The sequence below is a fragment of the Pararge aegeria genome, chromosome 2 (genome assembly GCF_905163445.1).
Source record: "Pararge aegeria chromosome 2, ilParAegt1.1, whole genome shotgun sequence".
Classification (NCBI taxonomy): Eukaryota; Metazoa; Arthropoda; class Insecta; order Lepidoptera; family Nymphalidae; genus Pararge; species Pararge aegeria.
This window is the reverse complement of record NC_053181.1, coordinates 10,772,411-10,792,494: the sequence shown is the minus strand read 5'-3', so window position 1 is coordinate 10,792,494 and position 20,084 is coordinate 10,772,411. Positions and strand designations below refer to the sequence as shown.

At 32.2% G+C, this 20,084-nt stretch overlaps 2 protein-coding genes across 3 annotated transcripts in view; both read left to right on the top strand.

Moving 5' to 3' along the window:
* Positions 1-2,793, top strand: part of LOC120629926 (potassium voltage-gated channel subfamily KQT member 1) — a 54,355-nt gene extending 51,562 nt beyond the window's left edge. For both annotated transcript variants that reach the window (XM_039899022.1, XM_039899014.1), the window contains one exon: positions 1,731-2,793. In XM_039899022.1, the coding sequence (XP_039754956.1) occupies positions 1,731-1,984 (254 nt within the window). In that variant the 3' untranslated portion in view covers positions 1,985-2,793. The remainder of the gene's footprint in view (positions 1-1,730) is intronic.
* A 9,434-nt stretch (positions 2,794-12,227) lies between these two features.
* Positions 12,228-19,432, top strand: LOC120631805 (solute carrier family 12 member 8). Its single transcript, XM_039901488.1, has 11 exons — positions 12,228-12,496; positions 12,577-12,757; positions 12,865-13,010; positions 13,131-13,365; positions 13,532-13,733; positions 14,184-14,418; positions 14,859-15,052; positions 15,686-15,785; positions 16,095-16,238; positions 17,594-17,772; positions 19,073-19,432. Exons 1-11 carry the CDS (start codon positions 12,308-12,310, stop codon positions 19,227-19,229), a joined length of 1,962 nt encoding a protein of 653 aa, XP_039757422.1. The 5' UTR covers positions 12,228-12,307; the 3' UTR covers positions 19,230-19,432.
* The last annotated feature ends 652 nt before the right edge of the window (positions 19,433-20,084 follow it).

Genomic DNA, 20,084 nt, shown 5'->3' with positions numbered 1-20,084 from the left:
GTCTCCTCTATGCTATCACCATATTTGGGGTACATAATATTATTAATAAAATAACCATGATTTCGAAATGTTATATTCTTATTATAAATTAACTTCCGCCTGCGAGTTTGTCTGCGTGGACTTCAGAACTGTTTCTAAAGCTTCGTTCGTTAACAATTTTTAATCCTACCACGGGAACTATGAGAGATCGGTAAAGAAAGTACACGTCCTTTTCCATAGCATAGGTGACATGCATATCAAATTTCAAAGCTGTCTGCCCGTGGCTTAACTCAACAAGTGTAAACAGTAAACAGTTTCCATTTTTTCGTCGGGAACTACCAAATTTCATCCAAATCCGTTCAGCCGTTTATGTGTGATTAAGTAATAAACATCCATACTTCCACTTTTATAATATTAGTAGGAATGAGAACAATATCTCCATCACTCCATGACGTTACATTAAAATTCATGAAGCAGCCCGGACTGTTAATTACGGAATGTATTTCAAACATCCGCATAGAGGCAGATAAATTGCTAAAGTTATCTATTCAAATATATGTTTATATGCCAAAATATTATCTGGTTAAATATTATAGGGTAATTAAATATTTATTTTTAAAATACATAGGTACCAAAACTGCAAATATTTGCTAAAATAATGGATAACTACCTAAAAATAACTTAGGCCGCGATAGCCTCAGATAGAGATTTGGGCTAAAAATTCCGCAATTTTGAATTGTATTTTAAAAAAATGAATATTTGATGATTCCTGTGGGTAAAAATGTTTTATTTCAAACAGATTTAAGTAATTATATAAGTTACAAGTAAATTTACTTATTTAACCTATTAAAACATCGTTGCCATAGGTATAAATATGCGAATATTACAAAATTGCAGCATCTTATGAAGACTATTCGTCGTCGACCTCTCTCTGACCGACATCTTGGGACAGCCCCATTCTTATCGGCCCCCGCCGGCTGCGTGAGTCCTGAACCATTCCCTTTTGATGTGTGGAATGTGTACTCGTATTATAGTCTCTCTGTGTCCTGATCCTGTGCCCTCCCAGTCGCTCCTGCCTTATGAATGCTCATGATGATGGTGTTGTATTTAGATTTACCGTTTTTTTTCATTTTACCTCTTATAGTTTCGTTTGACATTTTAAAAATAATTTACTCACATTCCCCATTTAGACGAAATTAAGTTAAACAATTATTTAAACAGTTTTGTGATCTGCCATCGATGTCTGTCATAAATCAATAAGAAAACGTCGATGTTTTTGCTGATTTATAACTAAACTTATTATTTTTATGTTTTCTTCGAGCGCATTGGTGTTAGTTCGTAGTGGTATTACTGTGAGTTATGAACAGTAGTACCTAATTACATTATGTAACGATTATTTTATTTCATTCTTCATTCTATCACGACGTTCTTTATTATTAGCATGTTTTGTAATATTTTTGTGAGTAAGTAGATACTAAGATCTCAAAACATTAAAGAACCTACTTATTGGAAGAAATTTAGTAGCATTGTTAAATTATGCAGTAATTTTAGACGGGTTAGAGTTTAGATTTAGAAGGCATTTCAAACTTCTATTGTTGACAAAATAATGATGTAACTGCAGATTGCAAAACAATTTTAATTCAATATTAATACACAATAAAGTGTATAAAAATTACACATTTTCCAACAAAGATAAAATGCAGTGATTATAAATTATACCTAAGTAACTTTTTAAATTGTATATGTTACAGAGGTTTGTCCAAGCTGTTCAGTAGAGGTAGAAACGGAGGCAGAGGTGGGTGGCACGAGGTCTGACAGCTCCGGGTCTCCATCTTGGTGCGAAGGCGAGGCAGGCGATGAGCGAGGCTACGGTTCCGTCGACTCGCTGGCTGAGGATGCAGCTTTGCTAGGCGACTCTGTGCAACCAGACCACCACCCACGAATTATGCGACCTCAGAGGCGGGATGTTGCCGTTGATCTACATCTTCTACGCCCAGATGTATGAACCCCACCAATATATTCAAAAACATTTCCGTTCCGAAAGCTAGTGTGTGCTCCAACTTGCATTCGCACAAAATTCGCATAAAGTTTGCTGTTATGTCACAATTTTCTGAAAACTATTGTAAAAAGCAAGGAAGGTTTGGTTCAGTGTGACTTTATAAATTAAATATACAACGATAGAGTGAAATTTAACGTTATCGATTCCACTCGTAATAATAATATCGTTTAAGGTATTGTATAAAGACCAAAGACTCGATGTAGACACTAGACGTAGTAATTAAGGAATAAAGGTCCTTTTCAATACATTTTGTTAAAAACGCCTCTCATATCATCGTTGAAGTACATTTATTATCGGTAAATATCCCCTTTACATCCCGTTTTTTTCATAATTTGAACTAAGATAAAACTATTATTATTCAAGCAACAATGTTCCCGTAAATTAACTCTAATAGAATATAATTTTTACAATAGGTATGTAGTTTTTCACAAATGTATTGAAAAGCATCGAATAAAACATGGTAATTACATTTTTGGTGCTATCTGCCCTTCTACTGAGGTAACAATCTTCGCCTTAAATGTAACTACCAACAAATGCACTCTTGTACCATAATGGTTAAAAACTAATTAGATACCGCTTAAAACGCCTGTTGCTTATAAATAGCTAATAAGAACTCTACAAGGTTTAATTGAATACTTTGATGAATTTTTAGGAAACTATGAATTATTACTTAGTTTAAAACAATAATTTACTCTATGCAAAAACGTATAAGAGGGAATGTGAGTACTTTTATAACGGCCATTCCTTCATAAAATCAAAGAAAATGTAAAATTCAATGTTCAAGTTTAATACTAAATATGAAAAAAAATAAAGTTCATGTTAAATAACGGCGTAGGTACAGCAGTGTTTAGAAAGAATTAATAATAGTATCTATTAACAACAAAAACTTTAATTAATTTATTTATTATAGCACAGTATGTATAAAAATTATTAAAAATTAATAAACATAAATCTATCTATCTAAAATAATATATAATAGACGCATCAGCGAAAGCTATAATTATATATAATAATAATAATCTATATGCATAGATGACAACAACATAATAAAAAAAGGTTTCTAAAATCTGCTAATGGATTTGATTACACCCTGGAAAGACGAAGGTTAAATTACTTTAGGACAAAAATAATTTAGGTTTTAAAATATATAAAATTACAAGAAAACAATTTTCTGCGTTGATGAGACTAATGGGGACAATTTCTACGGTTATTTTCTATTTAAATACGAAGGGCTTTTGGCAGAATAGATGGTCATGTGCTAACACATAAACCAGCACAACAACTTATTATATTTATGTTCGTATTTCGAAATTTGTTACTCATATTATGACTATCATCCAATCGATTGAATCTGCCAAGAGTTTTGTGATGAAAAAAATAAGTAAAGACATCGTGCAGTTTTTAGAACTGAGAAAAACTATGCTTGCTTTTTAAGTTCGAATTAAATTTTTTCTCTTAATGCATACAACCAGAACGCTATTTCATTTCGTACTCGTCTACTTAGTAGGTAGGTACATCGGAAATTTTTTCGTTCTGATCATTTATTAAAATGCATGAAATTGAATCTATAATACATAATAATTACGTCCTATCCTACAGAAGATATAATAGATAAACCTGTGTAAAATATGACTCACCAATACGTTGAACTTAAAAATTATTTAACAATTGAGCTGTGATAAATATTTTCAGTTATTATTAGGCACTAATAAAAATTTGTTTGTTAATATTATTATTAGCTGTAATCGCAATTGTGAATAATAATAAGTCAAAAATGTGAAATTAAAATAGGTAAATTAGTTGCGTTATACGTTTTATGCAAATACTTAATATTATGCTATACATAAACGTTTTAGTAACTTGCATAGAACAGGATCAGTTGGACATTTTATTCCATGCGATTTCTGATAGGGGTAGTTTCTGCTTACCAATAAGGGACAAGTCTTTAGAAATGGCCAATATAAATCTTATATTCGCCCAATTTCTATTTAATATTTATAAGTCAAAAATCATATTCGACGACCGCCCTGAGCAGTCCCACCAGTCCCAAGTGGTGAGCAGTCCCACGTATTAAATATATAAGTGGGAGCTCTCAGGTTTGATTTCCAGCAAGGATTATTATGGAATAATTTATTTTACTACTAATACTGAACTTTAACTGGTCTACTCTGGTGGGAGAGTTCGGTCTTAGCTAGTTACCAACCTATGAAGACAAACCGACTAGCGACTTGGAGTTAAAGCGGCCCAAACATTGAAAGCCAAATAAAACTTAGATTCCTCGTTCTCAAAAAAATATAATTATATTTTTTGAATAGTAATAATAGTAGTACTTAGGTTTTTAGTTATTTAATATAAGTTTTTACTTTTTTCCTGAAATCAATAAAATATCATCCAAAATTAACACAAGTTGGAATTTTGGTCCAAAGGTACAGAAGTTACGATTAAGAATGAAGGAATAACTAGAAAAACTTTGTTTCCATCTAGGGCATGATGTCGTCTTATTAGGCTTACTACCTTCGCTTAAAGCAGTATCGTTTGAATGTTGTTGACTTATTGTAATATATTTAAAGACCTTATTTTTAGGACGTTAAGATATGTCGATAAACTCTCATTTCAAACTACTGCTTGCGATACGAGTAAGCTCTCAGTAAGCTATAAACAATTATTTTATGTTCGTCATAAAATTAGACGTTTTTCATTAACTGGCGAGCTTTCCCATTTATATATCCTACATTAACTAACTAACTGTATCGTTCTTTCATCATTATAATTGAAATGTGTTAAATTATTACAAGAAGGGACAAATTGTGCTGCCTATCTTCCTATTACTTTATATAAACTATTTCCTAGGCATCTTACAATTTTGTTTGCACACAAACGCATATAGTGAAGTTATAACTATGAATCACTCAGTTAGAGTTTGTTTTAAACATACTTAGTCTAGAGTTTTGATACTTCTCCTTGCAATAAAACTGCATCACAGGGAATTTAAATTTGCCCAGGGCAAATTGAAAACCTTAGTCTGTCCAACTGTCATCGGCCACTGCCCACCATCATGAGAATTGGTGCTCATTACCTAAATGTTTATTGATCTGAACATTCAGAGCACGCTTATCTTTGTAACTTCTACATATTTTTCAGTTCCAGGCCATTAGAGCGTAAAGTAGAACTTGAGAAACAAATATTGATATCGACATGTTTTCAGGTCATCGTTTTTGTTTACTTTATTAATTACTGCGGACCATGCGCTGAAAGTTAATAATCCGCCAATTGGAAATGAAATCCAAATTTTTTGCTATTGTCACAGTTTGTGTGAATGAACACGAATTTTAACCCACCATATTTTTGACACGATTCATTTTGTCAAAATCAGGCGTTAATTATCGTAAAATGAACATTGCGCTCAAGTTACTATAATCCGCTATATCCAGACAAAAATGAACGGTGTAATTTAAAACTCTTAGAACTTTCCCTGTAAAAAGTTCGATACCTCGATCGGCTTGAAGAGAAGTCGTAGGCTCAGGCTCGAATGCTTAACTCTGGTCAATGGGATATATATTTAGGGTTCTCATTAATATGGAAAGTGATGTATTTTCGAAATTTCTTTTATGATGCAGATTTATTACACTCGAGCTTACCTTACTTCCTGGAAAATCCTAAACTTGAACCAATTTTTTGAAATTTTGGACACATTTCTTAAAAAAACGCAGGGTAACGATTTGCCTGACATTCAAAATATTAATTGTAAGTATATAATATTATTATTATCTAAATAGTGACACATTACAGTCACCAGGTTTACACTGGTCTTCTCTTGAATTTTAGGGCTTTTGCCTAGTTCAGCGTTCATGCAAACAGCTATAAATGGGACCTAGTTCTACCTATTAATACCTAGTAACTATAGTGCACTTAATTCTAATTGTCAATGTTTGATGTGCGATTGAAGGAAAATTTGTATACATAGAAACACCGTCAACGACTTGTGTAATGGTCCAATATTATAGTAACTACAAAATACTTTATTATTTAAATATCTTAAGAAGGGCGGTACTTAGGTGAATATCTACTTGTATTTATGATTTTATTTATCAGGTCTACTTCTAAACTCTTATAAAAAAAGTTGGCAATATACTTATAAAATTATACAGGGTGGAAACTTTGAGCATCTACGAGTCTAAGCTATAGGTATAAGCAAATATTTTGCACAAGAAACGCATTTAATAGAAAGCCACCATTCACTTTATTTTGTAATCCGATAAAAATGCGTTTATATAATTAGTTTTATTTAACTAAGCGAGATTTAAGGCATATATTATAAAATGTATTCATACATAACTCTCTGTTATCTATGCTGATTTAAAGTTTGAATACTCTTTCATAGAGATTTTAATCGCTTGGTGCTTCTTTTTCCACTCTGTGTAGGTACCTATAGAATATAACACCTAACATTACCTATAATTATTAAATAATTTAAAAATACCCAGAAATGCAATACTTAGAGTTATTAAGTATAAGCACTATTCTTCGAAAATATATGAGTAGTCACAATTTCCTATGTACACACAGTTATTTTTGTGATCTTATAAGATTTACCTATTTGTATTAATTAATGAAAAAAAATAGGTGGATACTGATTATTGAGTTAAAGGTAATAACTAAAAGGACAAGAATAATCCTTATAACTATATACCTACAATATTTATCTACCTCTGAGCCAAGAGAGGAATTGATGAGTAATATAAGTATAATAGGATGTATTTGATTCGTTTAACAAATTTAGGTAGGTACCTACATCAAAGGTATGAACGGTTTTAACCCTGAAAAACCAGTTATACGCTTACCTAGCCTATCTAGACTCACTTTTTCATTACCTATATCGGTTTGACTTAGGTACCTATTATAAACCTATTTATTTATATGCCTGTTATTTAAAATAATATAAAATCGTAAAAAGTGCGCTGACGGTTAATATGTATTCCAGTGCGTTTTTAATAAATTAACAATATGGATAATATTAGATAATAACAGCAAGATGCATTTATTGTATAAAACGCCTGAAGCGCATTAAGTCCGACAGCGCTCTTTGAAACGGTTAAAAAAATTGTGCTGTTTTAGCATAATAGTATTTTATAGACAGTTTGATCAACTAGTTCCTCTCAAATAAAAAAAAATGAATAATAAGATACATTTTACGGATAGGTCCGGGCGCCAACCATTCGGCACAACTTTGCACAGACGCACTGTGTAAAGTTGTCTCTCTTGGACAACGCAAACTTTACAAACCCTGTAGACTTTACCCGTAAACAAACCAAGTACAATAAAAAATTGACCACTACTTAAGTACCTAATGTAAAATATTGAGAAGTGCTTGAATAATGTTTTTTAAACTGTTAAGTACTAATTTTAACAATTCCTCAGGCAATTCATATGTCTGATGTCTCTGTGTATAGATAGGCCTTCATAGATAAATAAAAGCGTGTTAAAAAAAAAGATGCTTTTGCAATCAATCCGATACAATTTAACAAAGCACGCGATGACACGAAGGTCCTCAGTATGACATTTTCGAACACGTTGTATATTTTACAGGATAGACGATGAATCGTTTCAATATAAATACAAGCGAATTTTGGTTAAATATGGAGTGAGGCCTATCTAAATATATCGATGACATTTTACGGTAATATTATATTTATAAACTAATTATGACTGCAGGTTTTTTGTCCTCATTGATGCTTTCTTTTTAGTTTAGTTAAGGTGTAAATAAAGGTAAAACGCTTAAAATATGTAAGAACACCGGATTTCAATTTTAAGTACCAATGTATAGATAATTAGCTACTTACAAACTAAAAATAATCAATGTTTTATTTCAAGCCTTTTTCAGTATACATATTTGATCTGCATGTTCATATCTTATTTGCGCGTATTAGATTAAACTACAGATTTTAGTTTTTAAGGTAAGTATTTTACGTAATTTTTTTTATGTAAATATGATTAAAAACGGTAGTACACACAATCATTGATGCCATGATTATTTTCGCTTCCACAAAAGTAACAAAACGATAACCCAAACTAAGGCCGCGTCAAGTGAAGGTAAACACTCAATGGTAGACACTCAACAATTCCGATGTGCACCTAAAATAACTCTCTAATACCAATCTATTAGGGAGAAATATTAAATTTCCCACACTTATAGTTTATACAACTTATAAATGAAAACTGAAATAATACTTCACAGGCTTTAGAGGTACAATATGTACTGTCTCTGAGACTTACCTGTGAAACCGAAAACCTAATAGTTTTTGAGTTAAATACTGCCATAGTTTTTACTGAAAGAAATCAGATACAGCCCTAACATCACATACAAAATTAAAATCATGTGACTCCTGTCACTTTATTAGGTATGCTTCTATATATTTTTTTAATTATTCATAAAAATCTGATTAAAACGTTACACAGACGACCATGTATTTGACACACAGGCATATGCATACTCTTATTCGGTAATGAATAAGGACAAGACAAACTTACCATGTACCATGCGAAGTCTGTGATTATAGAAGTATATTCTTTGACAACAGAACCTTCATTTATATAATTTAATGTTTAAAAAATGTGATTGATCCCTAACGCTTTCCACCGTCCGACGCCAAATTGAAATTTGTCACGCCGTTTGTCGAAACTCGTCAAATCCTAATCCTTCTAAGACTTACTTATTTCAAAAGTAAGTCTTAGAAGACGAAAAGACAGATAAAGTAAGTTATACAGCTATAAGTAGTTTTACTTCTTCACCGCATGTTTGGAATCCGGAAATTATTCAAATTACCAGTAGAAGAGAAGTAGAAGAGTTGCCCGTGAGGGTTCAGAACCATTAAATTACATATGGTTATGCTTACATAATGCCGTCCCCTGAAACTTTTATGGATTTGGCTTTCTATGTCGCATACCTACGCTACGCCACTTGATATACTCTAACTTTAACTCCACCTCATGCGAAGGTATAATATCTGACCACTGTTATGGCCAAATCAAAACCTTCCTAGCGGCGTCCACCTTCCTAGTGATTGGTTACAAGTAGGTCGTAATGTGGCACGCTACTGCGATTGCGGGCTTGAGGCGTTTAATAGGCAAGATACATGCACTTGTATTTTATTTATGCCGTCCCAATTAAGATGCGTTTGTACCTCACTGCATTTCAATTTAACTGTACATTTTTAATTTAACATGGTAATACATATTCTTTTTTTACCCAAAAAAAATTTATATGCGGCTAAAAATACTATGCAGTTTCTTAAATGGAAATATATTTTAGACCTTCTTAATTGTGATAAATGAATGTTTAATTTAATTAAATTATCCACAATCCATAGTAAGATTGAGCTATGTGTTGAATATTCCTTTTATTGATTTTTTAATATGGGTAAGTTGTCTGCAGGTGCGCGAAATAAAAACCGTTGCGCTGTAATTAACATTTCGTTAATATTTTCGCTTTGTGGTTAGTTATCAATAATTTAAAATGTCCAGTTTAAGTTGGAAAGCAGAGCAATATTAGATTTGACTCCGCTTTCCGGTAGTGGAAAAATAGGAAAATGTTACTTATTTTCTGAGAACATTTGAAACATTTGAAAGTTTAGGCTTTTTTTTCCTCGCAATATGATGTAAAAGTATGATGAAAAACGTCGTATGAAAGACGTATGCACTGGTTGTTACACTACTACTTACTAACGTTAAATACAAGTAAGCACACTAGTTAAATAATTTACTATTACCTTGTGCTGTTGCCATGCCATCACATAAACAAAAGCAATAATGATACGAATGCATTAATTAAATAATTAAATATGGCGCTGCCTCGGTTCTAATTCATACGTTATTTTTAATCATATTACCTTTGTGACGTTGGTAATTCCTAATTACTTAATTATTAAACAACTAAAGTGATTAATTATAAAACAACTAAAGTCATTTTCTTAAAATTGTTATACATACTTACTTACTTAGTATCTATATACCTAGTTAATATTCAGAATATTTAAATAAATTCATTATATTATTATATACTTATTTGTAATAGTTTAAAGTATGTGATGCTTTGTATCTGCAATAGGTAAGTAAGTTAATAAATAACAATTGTGTTGACTGATTTCTGATTTAACATAAACCGATCAATCTAAACAATTTTTTTTTGATTGGACACCTCTTTGTTTTTTAATTTAATGTCTAAGTAGCGATTGATGGCGATTTAATGCCAAAGGTATATTACGGTGCAATCTAATATCAAATATAAGTTAGAAGAGGAAAATTCATAACCAGGCTCTGCTAGTCGAATTGATTTCGGAAAGGTTATGTTTATTCATTATTACCAACCTACTACAGCGGACCACTACAGCACACTGGGCTAAAGCATGCAGGTTTCCTCACAATGTTTTTCTTCACCAAAGCAGGTAATATTTTTTTGCTTTAAACGACCATATCTAAGAAACTACGTCAGAGTTCTATTATTTCTACTATGGAACTTAATATTCACCCGCGTCGACTAATTGCTTAATTTTCATAATATATCATGGAATACCGGCCTGCTTTCCAATATGTAATCTAATATGCAATGTTATTATTTGGTACAAAAATAATATACAGTTCTTCTGGAGTTCCAACCCGATATGAGCCAACATAAATTATTTCTTAATATATTGATATTTTGATCATATAAAAAAAACGTCTAATAGAATTAATATAACTCAAAAGATTACGACATGGTCGCGGTTCCATACCTAGTATTTTCGTATTCTCGTATTTTCTCGTATTATATGCAGTAAAAGGGAAAATCTTTTGTTTTAATTAATTAAGACGATTAGTTTGCTTATTTTGATAAAAAAATATATTTTTTTAAAATATGACATAAATATGACCTAACGATTTTAATTATTTTTTAAATAAAAAAAATACTTTTTGTTACTCAAATATAATAGTTATACCTACATATGCTACCGCGAACTTTTTTGTGGGCATTATCAAGCTCTGCAACTTTTCTATAGAACTCAAACATATATCTCTCATCGTTAAGGCAGCGTTCATAAACGTTTTCGATCGACCGTTTTTTCTCCGGCTTACTTTGTAAATCCGACTCCCACAAAAAGATTTTTTCAGGTTTTCGGTTAATATATAGCATATGCCACTCCAAAATAACGCTTTCTATTGGTGACATAATTATGAAAATCGGTTCAGTCTACCAGTGATTACTCTTACAACTACACAAACTCACGCACGGTACCTCTTTATAATATAAGTATAGAAGTATAGATACACACATCCTTGTTTAAAACAAAACATTCTATCGTCCTGCCGCACTTATAGATCATTGCTCACAAAAGTTCGCGAGGCTATATGGCTTAATAAATTTATAGGATATAGTTTTAAATAAGATTGTTAGTTAATACTAAAATATATTTATACCTACCTGCCTACCTACTACTAATTCTAAACTTTAACCGATGTACCTACCTATTTATATTGAGGGATTTTTTTTTTATATGAAAAATCTTGATTGATGTAGTGAGTAGGTGGGTGCTAATTAATTTCCTTAGAATATGTTACCTTTTGTCGACGGCACGGTGGTGAACGGTAAAATTCGTAAGAATTTATGATTACACCATAATAGTTTTTAGGCTACTTGTGAATTTTGGTTAAAAAATTTATTTATTATTATTACTAACCGAAACAACAAAAGTTATTCGGTTAAGTACAACGACTTCAATTATATATGGTTAACTATCAGTTATCGTCAAAATGCTTTTAGCCATTGAGCTTACAAATAACATATTAGATAGAAATAGTAATATATTAAATGAATGCATTAACCCTTCCCCTCCTTCTATAAAGAAAACAATAATATTGGTATCCCTAGAAAGCGACGGAATAAAATGTTTTTTAAATAAGTTTCTATTATTTTTTATTAGATAATGCTTTCATTGCTATTTTAGTCCTGAATCTATTGTACGTTGTTATCATGGCAGGGATAATATTTTATGCACTATTGTTTTAAACATATTTTGGCTTCGAGACAATGGTTGATACTGCCTACGACACACTATACTGTATAATTTCCTACTCTGTGGTCTACGTCATAATTAAATGACAAGTGATGAAAACCAATTGTCAATGTCAATGTTAAAATGTGACATCATAGAATAGTTTACATCAGTACACTTACAGTTTACAATTTATTATTTAGCTAATATTATGCTTTAAGAAAAATTTAGGGTCTTATTTACAATGGATCAGAATACTCGATCTAGAAGAATCGATTTAGATGTAGATAGTTTCCGAAGTGATGAACCAGATTATGACAGAGCTCGTATGCGGAGACAATCAGGCGGCTTCGTCGACTTGGGAAATGAATCACAATATGGAACGGGTGGGCATCAAGCATCAGGTGCAAACGAAATCTTTGCTGACGTACAGGTACTAATAAAAATCCATAGCTGAGGTAATAAGAAAAAGTTCTTATTATTTAATCTTATTCACTTGGTATTAAATTTTAGGGTGACGTGCCTTGGTGGAAATCAAACTTTTTCATATCGCAGCCAGTTCTTTTTGGAACTTGGGATGGAGTATTTACATCGTGTCTTATAAATATTTTCGGCGTTATTGTCTTCTTACGATCTGGTTGGATGGTTGGACAAGCTGGATTAGTAAATGCAGTGTTAATAGTCATTTTTGCAGGTAATTTTGATAGAATATGTCTTAAAATGTTTTTGCACACAGTTTCTCTCAAAATTGTTTTTTTTTTGTTAAATATTCTTATCTTAACTATAAAATATTTTTTACAGTATTTGTAGCTTTGATCTCAGTGTTGTCAGCAGTAGGGATATGTGAACGATGCAGAATAGAGAGTGGAGGAGTATACTTTTTACTTGCTCATACATTAGGCTCCAGGCTGGGAGGAGCACTAGGAATGATTTACTGTTTTGGTCAGGTATGTTTTTAATACATATTCCAAATAGAAGTAAAATGATAAATATGCCAACTTTTCAGTAGTGGCTAGCTGTCTTTGTTATGCACATCCTACAAACTAATAAAATTTTAATTTTCACAGGCTGTAGGCTGTGCCTTAAATGTGTTTGGATTTGGAGAATCCATGGCAGACTTGGTAGGAGCTAATGACTATTCTCCGTGGGCTGCTCGTGGGTTTTCTATAGCTGCAGTGTTGTTACTAGGCACTATAAATGTTGCTGGAGTAAAATGGGTTATCAAGTTACAGTTTGCACTTCTTTTGATCATTCTGGTTGCTGCCCTGGATTTCTTTGTTGGTTCATTTACTGCTACACCTGGTGAATATATAATTAACAGTTTATTAAGTTCCATTATTCAGACAGTTAAAGTATTTCCCTTGACTGGAAATCATTTTCAAACTGATTTATTTCAGTAAGGGTCATAGTTTTTTCGTGACAAAAATTCTGTTACATTTTTTTTAATGGTTAACAATTTTTATTGTAGATGCTGAATTTAAAGGTTGGCTTAGTGGAACTATGGCCAATAATACCTGGGCTGACTATCAAGAAGACTATACTTGGTTTAAGTGTTTTGGTGTTTTTTTTCCAACCATCACTGGAATTCTGGCAGGCATTAATATGAGTGGGGATTTGAAAAATCCCTCTATTAACATACCCAATGGTTCCTTAGCAGCTATAGGGACAGGGTAAGGTATAAATTAACTACTATTCTGTGAATATAAATAATCATTTATACTGGTCTGTAAAACTCCATTTCTGGTTTTTAAACATTTTTGTAATGGGATTTTGATTAATTTGATTATACTCCCTGTATTTTGAAAATAAGTATCTAAATTTTTGTTTTTTTATCAGTGCCTACCTAATAATTAGGAATTGAGCAATTTCTAATAAGTCAAAATTTGCATTTTATTTAATAGTGGGATCCTTTTCACCTGTAATGAATAATGATGGAAATGGCACATGAATGCAGGTTATGCTTAATAGTTTATATTGCATTGCATATTGTGTTATAATTATATAAGTTTTACTACATAACTTTAAGCTAATTCCAAAATCAGAAAACAGAAATGTAAAATATTCAGTCAATTTAGAAATAATTTACATTGCATTAAACATTTATTGAATTTTATTTTCAGCACTTTCTTGTATCTGATGTTCATAATCACTTTAGCAGCAACAGTCAGTCGAGATGCATTATTGAAAAATTTTTCAATCACTGCAGATATATCTGCGGTAACAGTTTTGCTTCTTGCTGGATTGTATGTTAGCTCTATGAGCTCCTGTCTCGGTGCTATGTACGGCACTCCAAGGGTCCTGCAGAGTATTGCTAATGAAAAAGTCATACCTGGTTTAGAGGTCCTTGGCCATGGTGTAAGTGTAATGAATTCTAATATTTAATATTTTTATTTTCTTTTACAATATTTGTTAATAGTAACTTATACAACCATTTAAGACAATCGCACAGTTGAGACTCTCTGCAGTCAGTTTGTGATATTTGATGGTGCATAACAGTTTGCATAATCTTACTTACCTGTAGTATGCTCTCGGAGACGTTTATGGCAATATTTTTTTTTGTCATTTTTAGATTTTAAAAGGCTATTAATGCAATTGAATTATCCTATAATTTTTTTATAGCCTTAATATTATAGAATGGTACTAAGACCCAGTGTGTGTGTGTCCATCACTTAAAAACGTGGATGCCTGACATGCCTAGCCTTGCTTAAAGTTGCACTGGAATGTTATCTGCATTAGTAACTATCTAAACTTATTCATCATGTAGTTTTTTTTATACTAAGTTTATTACTTTACAGAGAGGTCCAAACAAAGTACCCATACATTCAATGATAGTAGTAGCAGTAGTGACCGTAACATTTATCATCATTGGAGATATTAACAAGCTTGCACCAATAGTCACTATGCCTTTTCTGATCACTTATGCTAGCATTGACTATTCTTATTTTGCTCTCGCCCAAACCTTTGATTTGCAACATAAAAGAGAAATGAGGTATGTCTTTGTTTTGTTACCATGCACACTCCACATTACTTATTATCTACTTTTGTATTTCCTATCTTTTATTGAACATGATAACTTGTAATCTACATATCAAATATATTTTATAACACTTGGGCAAACAATGAAATTCTTAAAAATCTTTGTGGCCTATTATACTATGTAAAAACATTACATAATTATTTAAATGATTTACTTCTTGTAGCAACCAATATACACACATAAACTTAGTCCCTGATACATTAAGACAATAATATAACAATACGATAAGAATTATCGTTATATTTTATTATAAAATTATCGTCAGTCAATTTTTGATTTTGGTTAGCCAAAAACTGAGACAACTCTTTTGATTTATGTAAACGATTGATAGTAAAAAGCCTGCCACATGTGCCAGAATGTATTTAATATTTACCTGAAACGCTTTTCACGTCAGCACAAAAGCATTTCAGGTACATTATGTTTTTTTAATAATTTAACATCCATAAATTTGTACTTTCTACAGATGCTTTCCAGTCTGGTCATGGCAAAAAAATAATCAAAAATCAATTTGTGGCCATAATCACATTACAATAATACTAAATGGCTTGTCTAGATTCAAAAAATGTATTTAAAGAATCATTCCAGATTTCAAGGACAATCTCAAAGAGACACGCACGTGTATGGGGCCACAGGAAGTGACTTAGATCTTCTATTTCCGGAAAGAATACGGCATAAAACTGTGGGAGTAAGCATAACGCTATTTTTCACTAACTAAAATAATAATGTTGTGAGCAGCACAAATCACATTTTCAGAGAAGTCAAAGAATTCTAGAATCTCGGGTGCGCTCGATTTTTGATGCTGATACCATTCATTTCGCCTTACCCAGGGAATTTCTTGCATTATCATCAAAACCGTTTGAGTAAAACTAACTATAAAAAAACATGACATTGTTACTAATCAAATCCATTCTTGTAAGCTACTCGTAATATTATGTATTTATTTATGTCCATATATAAAAAAATGTTTTGTGACAAAATTCCCCTTATGCTTTAGGATTTCACACCTTCCCCGACTGATTCGGCCATTATGAATGGAAGGCTCGCAAACGGCGATGCACGGCGGGAGGACATTAGTGTACACTCAAAAAACAAAAATTGGTACTCGCATCTCTGCAATAGATGGCTGTCATTAATAGGAGTAAGGATAATTAATGTTTTATTATTTTTTGGAGTATGGGTGTGGTTTACTTCCGTTTAATCGCAGGCGAAGCAATTTAAACCCAAGTCAGCAGGTGGCAAGCAGGAGGTAGACTGCCACTGGTGAGCATAATAATTGAGACATTATCTTTACTCTGTATGGAAAAGGTTTAACTGCAATATTTTTTATTATTTTTTGGCGTATGGGTGTGTTTAACTTGCGATTATTCGCTGGCTTAGCAATTTTAAACCACGCTTGTAGGTTGAGCAAAATTAGGCTCATGGCTATCTATGGGTTTAACATAACTGCCATAACAGGTTAGCCTGTTACTATCTCGGGACTGCATCATCACTTAACACTAGATGAGATTCAAATTCAAATTCAAAATTCATTTATTTCAAGTAGGCCTAATATAAGCACTTTTGAAACGTCAAGTCTGTCTGTTTGTAGTGATTCTACCACCGGTTCGGAAGGCAGATTCTACCGAGAAGAAGCAAGAAGCAAGAAACTCAGCAGTTGCTCTTTTCCAACATCAACAATTTACATTTTGCATTTTAACATTCATTTTTCTATCTTGTGAGAGCTGAAAGCGGAGCCGGATGCTTCCAAGCAACCTTGTCATTAAAAAAATCATCAATTGTATAGTAACCTCGCTGTAATAAATGTGTTTTAACAAATTCTTTAAACTTGTGCATTGGCAGGTCCAAAATCACCTTAGGAATCATATTATGATTGATGATTGATTGAGATGATTGCAGTCAAGGTCTAATTTTTGTGGAATAAAAAATAAACGAATGGTGTTGTGGGACACCAGATGCGACAAAGTTCCTTATGAATTAAATATTAATTTCAAGTTCTACAAGGTCGATAGAAAATAATTATTCGGGATTGATACATAAAGAAAATTATCTTAACACTTTTATTTTATTAACTCATTGTTAATAAAATAAAAATAAATATTACTTCATAGGCTTTAGAGGTACATTATTTACTGTCTCTGAAACTGAAACGCTAATAGTTCTAATGGAGAGGCTGTACATAAAATCTTGCTCCACGCATTTTCGTTACGGACGTTTTTTGCCGGTTAGGGTAATCCTCCCCATCTTCCTATAAGGACCTTCGTTCCAAAAAATTACTATCTCTTTATTTATTCCCATTTTAATTGAATATAGTTAGCTAGTTTCATTGTACACAAATGCTAGACAGCTCTAAAAATAGATCTTCTCAATACTTAAACATAGAAAACGATGGCACTATGATGAGATCTAGTTTGGGATTATTGCGAAACCAAGTTAGTCCCCGGAATATCTATTGCTAATAATCTATATGGACATAAATAAAAAATTATATTTCAGGTGGCAATAAAACTGCTGCTAATGGTTCTGGTCAACTGGATATATGCGCTGGGTTGTTTATCAATTTTGTGGCTCCTATGGTTGTATATCGGCGCTGCTAATCCAGCTGTGAAACCCGGCCGAGCGTCTGAGTTTAGATTTTTCCACTGGTTAAAAATTGCTTTTCTTCAAGCTATAGGGTAAGTCTTCTTTTAAGACGACGCGACGTACGTTTTATTTTTTAAAAAACCGGTTGAATCGTTAACCTTTAAAAACACAAGTTTTTATAAATGGTATTTGTTATATATTATTCTTACTAAACTACACATACTTGTGTTTACTACGATTGTTGCATCATTGGAATATGTTGGTTTTTCGGAAACATACCGTGTTTGTTTTGCTATTACAATAAAAGCCATATTAAGTCTACGAGTTAAGCTTCTGGGAATGGAGAGTGAAGCAGAAACTGTTAGTAGTATATAAGTTTGGTTTAAATCGATAGAGACTGACGTCGATTTAGAAAAGAAAACAGTAGCTTTAGTACAAGATTTGCTCGCGCAATCGAGGAGACGTATTCGAGTATGGAATAACTTGAACATCGAAGATCTTATTTCCATTGCGCTAAAGCTTGAATTTGCCTACAACACCCTAGCTTTGACTTTACACAGAACGTTTGTAAAATAAAAACAGAATTACAGGATTTGCGACTACTGTCGCAATATGTACCGAGTAACTTTAGGTCCATTTTACTTTGACAACACAGAGTTTAAACAAATATTATACTAAGGCTACAGGTATCACAAGAGGCGCAGGTGTGCACAAGGTTTTATACCAGGGTAGGCATAATTCAGTCATAAATGGAAAAATACTTCGAGTGATATAAATTTTGGAAGGTGCACAGAAGCACTGAAGAAGTGCACGCCACCGGGTATAACCTGCACCAGCAATGAAAGCCTAGTGGTTATCATTTTAGCTTCAATATCTAGGGTACCGAGTTCCGGCGCGTACATCTAACTTATCGAAAGTTATGTGCGCGTTTTTAATTTAAACAATTAAATATTACTATTTAGTTAATAATAATAATACTTTAAAATATTATTATTGAGTAAACCTGTATCTGTGAATCCGCGAATTTCGTCGAATTCCCTTCTCATTCTAAGAGGAGACTCCTGGCCCTAGTGATAATAATGTTATTTTTTGTTGTTTAGTAGCTTGTGTTATTTTTTTTGACTAAGTCGGCGAGTAAATTTACGTTTACTGTGGTATACAACACCATGGTATAAAATCACTTTTCGAATTACCTCTAAACTTACTTTTATGTAAATTAAAATCTGTGCAGCTGACACAGATCTTGGTCTTTGCATTGATGTAAATGAATAGTTATTTGCCTTTTAGCTATTTTATAGCTATTTGACTTAATCTTTTTGATTGTAAGGCCAGTAGTTATATATATTTGTATTGATAAAATTTTATATTATTTACCTACGTATTTTCTTACAGAAAGCGACCGCTAGAGTACGAACAATTGGTTGTAACACCAGTGCATTCTGATATTCCGGTGGAACAAGAGAGGCTCAATGATGACAACGAAGACTTTGCCTCCCGCAGACGTTACCATCAATCAACAGCTCTGCAAAGTCATCTTGTCAGTGTATAATAAATAAAAATAATAAATTGAACTTTATATTTTTTCAGGTTAGGTATTCATTTCATTATCATATTGTATTTATTGATAATATTTTAAGTAATTTAGTAGGTAAGCAATAGATAAACTCTAGAGCTTCAATGCTATTGACTGACATTTTGGATATTTCCTTTGTTATTTGTGATTGTAAAACATTGCTGATAATGAGATTAATGATAGCACTAATAACAGTGAGATGTTATTACATCTAGAGTACACATTGGCCTGCAATAGTGATTAAATCTTATAAGTGTCTACAATCATCGGTTGGATTGAATTGCGGGGATAGATGGCCTATCAAGCCCTCCATTCAGGGATGATAAGTGATATTATGTATGAAATGATAATTCTTACGATATTTAATGTAAACGAGTAAGGGTTGGTTTTTATAAAGGCTGATGTATGATCCAGCGTATTAACTGTCACTGTAACTAATATTAACATTGTAATAGTGCAATATTAAATATGTAAAACATGAAATGTAAAGGTAGGGAGATCATTTGTACTGTTATTTGTAATATACCAAAATAATATAACGCGATATGGTTAAGACCTACTCCCGTCTTGACTTGTACAATGCAGTCTGGTTACTGACGATATTGGTCTAGGTTTGTGAAAATAAGCTCGTATTGTAACAAAATGGCTAATTAATGATTAAGTAATATTAGCTTTTGTACTACTTTTCGCTTATTTATCTAAAAAAAATCACTTGAGATTATAAAGGTTTATTTTTGTAATAAAACAATTATTGCAATAAGCTGCATTTTAATAACTGCGTTGAACCTTATTATAAAACAAAATAGTTTTTCAGCAATTTTCGGGGCATTT

Excerpts from the sequence above, each read along its gene's own strand:
- LOC120631805 (XM_039901488.1), top strand. The coding sequence starts at position 12,308 with ATGGATCAGAATACTCGATCTAGAAGAATCGATTTAGATGTAGATAGT. Across the intron at positions 13,011-13,130 it reads TGATTTACTGTTTTGGTCAG|GCTGTAGGCTGTGCCTTAAA; the intron begins GTATGTTTTTAA and ends TAATTTTCACAG. Across the intron at positions 17,773-19,072 it reads GCTTTTCTTCAAGCTATAGG|AAAGCGACCGCTAGAGTACG; the intron begins GTAAGTCTTCTT and ends ATTTTCTTACAG.